Raw genomic sequence first — 9974 nt, forward strand, 5'->3', positions numbered from 1 at the left:
TAAAAGAGAGTTAGAACGTATACCTTCATCATCACTGAGATGATCAGAGGCCCCTGTATCCATGTGCCAATTAGAGTCTTCTGCATCCACAATCAACGCCTGAAAAGCTTGTCCAATATCAGTCGGCTCGAGAGGATCAAAGTCTGTTATGTGGGCTTCTGGGCCGGATTTGGTTGAAGAACCTGACTTGCGGTTGTTGTTGGACTTGGCGGAAGGCTGCCACGGGCCTTGTTGCCATGGTGAGGCCCAACCCGATTGGGTTGGGTAAGGACACGGCGTGGGAGCCCAAGGTGCGGGTGGGCTATTTGGGCCAGAAACAGCCCACCAAGGTGGATATGCGGACCAGGAGTTTTGCCAGGTAGTCCACGGGTTGCCATTGGGCCTGGAGTTGTTTCTCGGAGCCGAGGAGGACGACTGACGGGTGTCACGGTTGGGGCGTGGGCCTGTAGAGTACCGGCGCTGATAGTCTCTATTGTCCCGGGTCGGTGGTCGGGCCTGTCCTCGTGGTTGAGAGTCACGACGGGCAGGCTGTTGCTCCTACGGTTGATCAGTATCGCGTGTGGCCGCCGCGACCACAGGAGGAGTCATGCGGGCATTGTGACGGCGTTCTTCCGCATCCAAGAGATTCACAGCATCTTCCCATGGCGGCAAGGTGTGATGAAGTTGTGCAGCAGCAACAACATCATACTCTGGTGGTAGGCCGTTTACTAACTGTATGATAAGACGACCCTCGGTGACGGGCTGATCTACATCAGCTAATTGCGAGGCCAATTCACGGAGTTTTTGGCAATAATCTTGAAGAGACGGCATGGATTGAGAGTGAGATTAGCAAAGGCTTTTTCTAGTGCAGCGGCCCTTGGCCCTTTATTGTTCAAAAAAAATTTCTTAAGTTGATTCCAGGCTTGGAGAGCCGTAGCTTTAGTACCGACTATATCAAGGACGCGTACCACAAGATCGTCGGACAGCGTTGAATATATCCATTGCAACTCTATCGCGTCGATCTCCATCCAAGATTCATACAACTGGTCGTCTTTTGCTGGAGGCAACGTACCGTCTATATGGTCAAGAACTTTGTATCCACGAGCGTGAAGCTGGAAAAGTTTGACCCATGACGAGTACGTTACCTTCTTGCCATCTAGAACACGGACTTTATTTTGAACGTTGGTTACGGTGTATACGGGGTAAAGGGTTGAAGTCGGCGGTTTACTGGAACCGGCTTCTGGGTTTTTATCACCCATGGTCGACAAAGAAGAGGAGGCCGTAGCCTATGCGGATCGAAAACGGTTGTTAGGGATGAGAGTACATAGCTCTGATACCATGTGAATAACCAGAATGGTTTGATATCTTTTATTGATAATAAACAAGACTATATATACATGAGTTTCCTAACAACCTAATCTCTAACAATGGAAATACAGCAAACATACAGCAAGGACCATTAAGGCAAAATAAACACAAAGATACAACAGAATATTCCTAGGGAATATTACGACTTATAGTTTCATGGTATCGCGATTCTTGTTTGCTGGAGGATTTTGAAAGCGAGGAATGAGTTGATTTTTGAAGGGAAGCCCTTTGTCATCAACGAGGTGTTTAGCAACATTAGATCTTTGGGGCATGTTTGGTATTGTAATAGGTCGAAAGATAGTAGTTTAGTTTGACATGATTGGTGTAGATTTGTAAATATGTAATGTCTTCGGGGCGGCCGCTCGACTTTGAGCAGTTGGTTGGTCTTTAATGAAGTTTTCGTTTCAAAAAAAAAAATCGATAAAGCATTCCAATTTGATAAAATATAGCCACTACCATTTAAAATCGTTTCCATTGCTAATCAATGAGTGTTGTCGATTTTTTTTTTTTTTTTTGTCATTTTTAAATTAGTATATTGGGTTTCAAACTTTTTTTTTGTTCTTTGGACTCTGTTGATTGAGGGAGAAATTTGAATTAAGGTTGTTTAAGATTTGCTAAGTAAATAACATTACGTTAAAGTTGTGGTTTGAAGTGACAAACATACTGGAACATGGAAGTGAGGTATTTTGATTTTATTGAGTATATTGCATTTCGTTTTAATACGTTTGGTGTATTGAAATCATCATAGAAACCGAAAGTTGTGTTTGCTAACTGCGCTATGCTTGATATTTGTGTTTGAATTATATTATATTTTAATAACATGAGTTATATTATATTTGATATTTGTTTCTTAAAGTTTTTTTACGGAGGACATATACACCTTACGAAATTTACGATTCCATCGTAACGCACGGGTTACCTTGTAGTATAGTTAAAACAAAATACATATATTTTAGGTTTTAACAATTTTCTAGTTCCTCTTTCAATCTATACCTACAATACACCAAGAAGTTTGTTCTTTTTATACACAGTTTTAATTTACGTCAACATCTTCACAATAAATTCTTATTTATTGTTTCTGTAACTAAACCTATCGTATTAATTGCATTGCAAGAAATTACGTTTAGAAAAAAAGAAAATCATTATACTCATGGTCAAATAAGCATTGAAAGCAAATATAGGCGTACATTTTCATATTATTATGTTTTTAACGATATTTTGAATATTTGAATACCTACACTTTATAGATGCGAGAATCGTAGGAACCATTATCCACCTAGATCTCTTATGTGTGAGTGGTTGAGATTGAGTTGTTTAAGTTTGATTTGTATTGTAATGATTTTATTGATTAAAAAAGAACAAATAGTACAAGAAGAATATTTTGAAAAAATTGACTTATGTACTATTCATGTCAGCTTGTTAAACTGACAATCAAACATCATAGACTACATCACTCTTCATGTCAACATTAATTACGTTTATCTATTTAAAAAAAATAATTATAACATATGATTTTTTATACAAAAAAATTACACTACATATATAAAAAGAGAACGTCTTCAATCCCTGATCTTGATCTTCATTTTTTGTTCGTTATCCTCGTCATTTGAGTGTAAAAGCCCCAACACCTATGACAATCAAAGAAAAAAAACAGAGTGTTTCATCATCATCATCATACTAAGTAAATACCACCAATAGCAAAGCTAAAGTAAGGTCTAAGGATGGTAGGATGTAGACAGCCTTACCTCTACCCCGTAGGAATAGAGATGCTGCTTCCGGTGAGACCCGTGGCTCGATAGTAGTTTTGGATCAAGCCTTGGACATAAGACACATAACACTCAGCAATTGAGATAAAGGCCGATTAGTGTATGTACCCGCTTGTCTTTCGGCTATCAACGCTGCCACATGATGCATGATTAACCATCCACATCTTTTAACCTTATCTTCACGAAATTAGTAAAATAACGTTAAAATTAGTGCACTTTCACTTTTGCCCCCGAGCGGCCACACACACATATACATTATATGCTCATACCGCAAGCGAGGCGTAAAAAATAGAGCGTTTATGTCACACCCCAACCGATGACGGAAACATCAGGGCATGGCACTGAGCGAAACAGATTGTCCAAGAGAAATTCCATAACAACTACTTTACTGAATAGTTAATATTATGTTGTAACACCCCAGTGTTTCAAAAGTCAAAGTCAAAGTCAAGATTAAAGTCAAAGGAAGAAAAGATTGCTAATTGCAATCTGTCTCTCCTTGCTCAATTCCTGTTTTGACTTCTTTGACTGTAGTTAGTCTATTTTATATTTTACATTAGTTGTATTATGTGGAGTAATTAATTACAATCGCAGTAATCGCATGTTTATCGCTACGAACCGCTTTACGACTGTGAATAATAAGAAGTAACAATGTGATAAAGTCAACAAAACGCTAAACGAACTAATCTAATCAACATCGCGCTCGCAACTCGAATTACGCAATTTGGTGATTGTTATACGTGTGTGTGTGCCTTATGTGTTACTTGTGCATGTTTATTTATGTTACGTGTGGTAATCAATCGAATCGCAATCAAACTCAATCGCAATCGAATCGCAATCACAAAATGAATACGAAATAAGGATGATTGTATGTTTATATAGTATGATAATTAGTGGAGAAGAGATAGTGCGAGATATGAGTGGTTGGGATTAAAAGTAATTTGAATAGGAAACTCTATCGAACTCGCAACGCTCGAAATCGAAATCGAAATATCAAAAAAAATCGCACCAAGCACTCGAACCAGATGCCAGCCGGCCGGATTGCCATCCGACCGGGCTGCCATCCGGTCGATGTGCCATCCGACCGACCTGTCAACCGGGTGTGGTATCATCCGACCGACCCGCCCTTTCCACTTTTGGAATCCTATAAATACCCATGTCACTTTCATTCTTTCCACTTTTGGCAAGTGACGTCCGAGCAGCTCGTGTTCTTCGCTTTTTCTTCGATTTCTCTCAAATCCGGTAAGATCTCGTCCTAAATCTTGTACTTCCTTAATCTACACGCACTCCTACACCTTTCTATCTTTTAAATCTTCACTTTTAACCGTGAAATCACCAAGATTCAAAGGTTCTAGGATGATGTCATCATGTGTTCTTGAAGAACTTCATGTTTTGGCTTCAATCCACCAAGAACAACTTGAATCTAACCGATTTCAACGAAAATAAACAAAGATCTTGCATATATCTAAACATATTCATGGTGAAAAGGATTGAGAGAATGTTCTCTAACTTTCTTTCAACTCTTTTACACTCAATGCACTCAAAACCGATATAATCGGATCTCGTTCTAACCTCTACTCGTTCTTATTAATGTGTTGGCTCAAGATCTAGTTTCTATCCACGAGACCACCGATTTCGGGTTAATCAAGAACAACCGTCGCGAACCGGTTAACTGGTCGAACTTGGGTGATTCCTGTTCCGTCAGGTTACCAGGGTCGAGATGGGTTCTGTTGATTAACACGTTGTCAAAAGCGCCTCGATAAAACTACAAACAATCAAAACGGCCAAGTGAAAGACGAACGGAACGACCAGCACGGAGTGCTATCCGACCGGACAGCCATCCGAGCGACTGGCCACCCAAACGGCTGACACTTTGGGACCCTCACTTAACCAACTTTATTTAAAGTTTGAGTATTGATCAGAGAGAACTTAATACGCGTCAACGCCGATGGGTGGAACTTCTCAACGATTACGACTGTGAGATTCGTTATCACCCAGGCAAAGCAAATGTCGTTGCCGACACTCTCAGCAGACGGAGTTATTTGCTCAGCATTCGCAATACCCAAGCCCAATACGATCTCGAAACTCTCATCTGCGAAGCTCAGCATGCCTGTTTCAATGAACGCATCTTGAAGAAGGAAAGAATCTATCACGATGGAGGTCAACTGGTGAGTAAATCAAATGGGATTTTCCATTTTCTGGACTGAATTTGGATCCCTAAGCGGACCAATTTGCCACAGATTTTGATGGACGAAGCCCACAAATCCCGGTATTCTATTCATCCCGGTGCCGACAAAATGTACCAGGATCTTCGCTACAAGTACTGGTGGCCGGGCATGAAAAGGGATATTGCTCTCTACATTGGGAAGTGCCTGACTTGTGCTAGGGTCAAGGCTGAACATCAAAGGCCCTCTGGCTTACTCGAACAACCCCCAATCCCTATGTGGAAGTGGGAGAGTATAGCTATGGACTTCATAACAAAGCTCCCGCACACGTCATCAGGTCACGACAGCATTTGGGTTGTTGTTGACCGTTTGACCAAATCAGCCCACTTTTTGCCAATACGAGAAGACTACAAGGTAGAACGATTAGCACGAATCTACACCGATGAGATCATTTGTAATCATAGGACGCCTCGCGACATCATCTCTGACCGTGACGCTCGGTTTACCTCGCGACTGTGGGAAACGTTTCAAGCTGCTCTTGGTACTACTCTTAATCTGAGTACCGCATTCCATCCTCAAACCGACGGTCAGACTGAGAGAACGATCCATACTCTTGAAGACATGCTCCGTTCGTGTGTTATAGATTTCGGTGGTAATTGGGATAAATACCTGCCGTTAGTTGAATTCTCGTATAACAACAGTTATCATACCAGCATCCAAATGGCACCATTCGAGGCTTTATATGGAAGAAGATGTCGGTCGCCTATTGTATGGCACGAGATCGGTCACTCGCAATTAACCGGTCCTGAGCTATTGCAAGAAACGACTGATAAAGTCCTCCAAATTCGAGACAACTTGTTGAAAGCTCGAAGTCGACAGAAAAGTTACGCTGATAGACGACGCAAGCCCCTTGAATTTGACGTTGGCGACTACGTACTCCTAAAGGTATCACCTTGGAAGGGTGTGGTCAGATTCGACAATAAAGGGAAACTAGCGCCTCGATACGTGGGACCTTTTAAGATTCTGGAAAGGATTGGAAAAGTCGCCTACAGACTCGAACTACCGGAGGAACTTAGTAATGTCCACCCGACTTTCCATGTGCCAAATCTTCGAAAGTGTCTGGCTGAGCATGATTTAATTGTACCTCTCGATGACCTCCAAATAAACGAAACACTACACTTCGTGGAGAAGCCTGTCGAAATCATGGATCGCCAAACCAAGCAGCTCAGATGCTCGCGCATTCCTATTGTGAAAGTCCGATGGGAAGGCAAACGAGGCGCAAAGTTTACTTGGGAACTCGAAAGCGACATGAAGGCGAAGTACCCGCAGTTGTTTACGGCTTCAACCTAATTTCGGGACGAAATTCCCTAAACAAGGGGAGGCTGTAACACCCCAGTGTTTCGAAAGTCAAAGTCAAAGTCAAGATTGAAGTCAAAGGAAGAAAAGATTGCTAATTGCAATCTGTCTCTCCTTGCTCAATTCCTGTTTTGACTTCTTTGACTGTAGTTAGTCTATTTTATGTTTTACGTTAGTTGTATTATGTGGAATAATTAATTACAATCGCAGTAATCGCATGTTTATCGCTACGAACCGCTTTACGACTATGAAGAATAAGAAGTAACAATGCGATAAAGTCAACTAAATGCTAAACGAACTAATTTACGCAATTTGGTGATTGTTATACGTGTGTGTGCGCCTTATGTGTTACTTGTGCATGTTTATTTATGTTACGTGTGGTAATCAATCGAATCGCAATCAAACTCAATCGCAATTGAATCGCAATCACAAAACGAATACGAAATAAGGATGATTGTATGTTGATATAGTATGATAATTAGTGGAAAAGAGATAGTGCGAGATATGAGTGGTTGGGATTAAAAGTAATTTGAATAGGAAACTCTATCGAACTCGCAACGCTCGAAATAGAAATCGAAATATAAAAAATCGTCGCCCCAAGCACTCGAACCAGATGCCAGCCGGCCGGATCGCCATCCTACCGGGCTGCCATTTGGTCGATGTGCCATCCGACCGACCTGTCAACCGGGTGTTGTATCATCCGACCGACCCGCCCTTTCCACTTTTGGAATCCTATAAATACCCATGTCACTTTCATTCTTTCCACTTTTGGCAAATGACGTCCGAGCAGCTCGTGTTCTTTGCTTTTTCTTCGATTTCTCTCAAATCCGGTAAGATCTCGTCCTAAATCTTGTACTTCCTTAATCTACACGCACTCCTACACCTTTCTATCTTTTAAATCTTCACTTTTAACCGTGAAATCACGAAGATTCAAGGGTTCTAGGATGATGTCATCATGTGTTCTTGAAGAACTTCATGTTTTGGCTTCAATCCACCAAGAACAACTTGAATCTAACCGATTTCAACGAAAATAAACAAAGATCTTGCATAGATCTAAACATTTTCACGGTGAAAAGGATTGAGAGAATGTTCTCTAACTTTCTTTCAACTCTTTTACACTCAATGCACTCAAAACCGATAGAATCGGATCTCGTTCTAACCTCTACTCGTTCTTAGTAATGTGTTGGCTCAAGATCTGGATTCTATCCATGAGACCACCGATTTCGGGTTAATCAAGAACAACCGTCACGAACCGGTTAACTGGTCGAACTTGGGTGATTCTTGTTCGGTCAGGTTACCAGGGTCGAGATGGGGTTCTGTTGATTAACACGTTGTCAAAAGCGCCTCGATAAAACTACAAACAATCAAAACGACCAAGTGAAAGACGAACGGAACGACCAGCACGGAGTGCTATCTGACCGGACAACCATTCGAGCGACTGGCCACCCGAACGGCTGACACTTTGGGACCCTCACTTAACCAACTTTATTTAAAGTTTGAGTATTGAACGAATTGCCATCCGATTAGAATACTATCCGACCGGATTACTCTTCGGATCATGAGATACTTGACTTTAACACTTAATCGATTTTCAACATGTTCAATGCACTAGTAATGCCACCCGACCAGACTGCTGTCCGATTGAGTGACAACCTGCTGTGAACTTGTTCTCACTGAAGTGTCAACCTAACGGATTGACGTCCGATCGGACGGTCGTCCGATCGACCGACCTGAAGGGGTAAAGATATTTCAATGTTTTCAAAATACTACAACAAAAACTTCAAAAGTCAAACCATCATACACAAACACATCCTTCTCATAGAAAGAAACAATCCACTCGAATAGTCATCCGACCGGACTATCGTCCGACCGGATAACCATCCGAACGGATTATCATCCACACGACTGGCCATCCGATCAGATTATCATCCGACCTAACTGCCATTCGACCCATCGACACTTGCTTTCGTTTACGAGCCACTTATCATTACGTTATCGTTCTAATCAGGCTAACCTTACTCTCAAGCGCTCCCTTCAATCCATCAACCGCTGTGAGTATACTCGATCCCTTTTTGCTTTATGCACTTTTGGGTGTTACATACGTTACTTATACAAAATCACAATCGAGCACACTACGCAATACTTTAAAAGCTAACCGTTACCGCATGTATTAAGGAAAATTGTAGTTTGGACTCAACACCCATTCACACGGGGGTTGTTAAGGAAAATTATTTGCATGGATTACGGTGGTGATCATGTATTACGAACTGCCTTGGGCAGTCAACCCGCAGTCATTGGTATCGATAGGTCCATGTCGATAATTAACATGCTTCGTTTTCCTCTATGTACGTGCTGGTTATGCGTAAACTATTTCGAACTCTATATGCTATTATCAAACTTGTATGCTCACCTTTATACTATGTGTATTGACTTTTATTTTAACGTATGTGACTGGTGTTTAGGATTCTTATCTGCTAGGAAAGCGAGGCTAGAATAAGCTTCTAGAGGCCAACAAATAGTTGTCTGTACTAATGAAATCAAGAGTCTCTAGAAGCAGATAAACAATTGGGCAATTTGTAAAATTTGAGTTGTCAAAATAGAACTATTTGCCTAGATTTTGTCTCTAATAATTTGTTTACCTTTTAAGACATGGTATGGGACATGCTACTTTAAATTAATTGGTAATGATAATTGTTATGGAAACTTCTGGACAATCTGTTTCGCTGAGTGCCATGCCCCGATGATTCCACCATCGGATGGGGTGTGACATATGTCCATACCATAACCTATTAAGCAAGTAAATTATTACAGACAGCGATATCTCAAAGACGAATAACATGTTCCGACAACTCAGATTTAAATAAAATGAATTGTCTTGGTTTCTAGACTCTCAGTCCTTCTTGATTCCATGATTAGCAAGCAAAGCACAGCATCCTAGGCAGCTGTCACATACGTTAAAATAGAGGTCAATACACATAGTGTAAAGGTGAGCATACAAGTTTCACAGTATAATAGAGTTCGAAATCGTTTACGCATAACCAGCATGAAACATGTATAAAGTGAAGGCAAGTAGGTTATCGACAGAGAAATATGCACATACGTGAGTGCGAGTTGTAGAATGTGCAACACATATCCCCACTGGGACACGTGAAGTAAAGCCCTTAACAACCCCTGCCCACGACAGGTGCTGAGTCCGAACTATAGTACTATCGTTGCTAAGGTGTCAGGCAACAATCACTGTGTTAACATAATATACAAGCATTCATTGAATAACACGTAGCATGCAGTAGCAGTTAACGTATAAATAGTGTTTGCGTTGTGTGTCGATTGTGATTTAGAATAA

General features: G+C 41.2%; 1 protein-coding gene across 1 annotated transcript; it reads right to left on the bottom strand.

The window, feature by feature from the left end:
* Positions 1-537: 537 nt before the first annotated feature.
* LOC110924357 lies at positions 538-1238 on the bottom strand. The gene is made up of 2 exons (XM_022168374.1): positions 926-1238; positions 538-794 (listed from the first exon to the last, which is right to left on the bottom strand). The coding sequence occupies exons 1-2, from the start codon at positions 1236-1238 to the stop codon at positions 538-540; spliced, it is 570 nt and encodes a 189-aa protein (XP_022024066.1).
* Positions 1239-9974: the final 8736 nt, after the last annotated feature.

The sequence above is a fragment of the Helianthus annuus genome, chromosome 17 (assembly GCF_002127325.2).
Source record: "Helianthus annuus cultivar XRQ/B chromosome 17, HanXRQr2.0-SUNRISE, whole genome shotgun sequence".
Taxonomy (NCBI): Eukaryota; Viridiplantae; Streptophyta; class Magnoliopsida; order Asterales; family Asteraceae; genus Helianthus; species Helianthus annuus.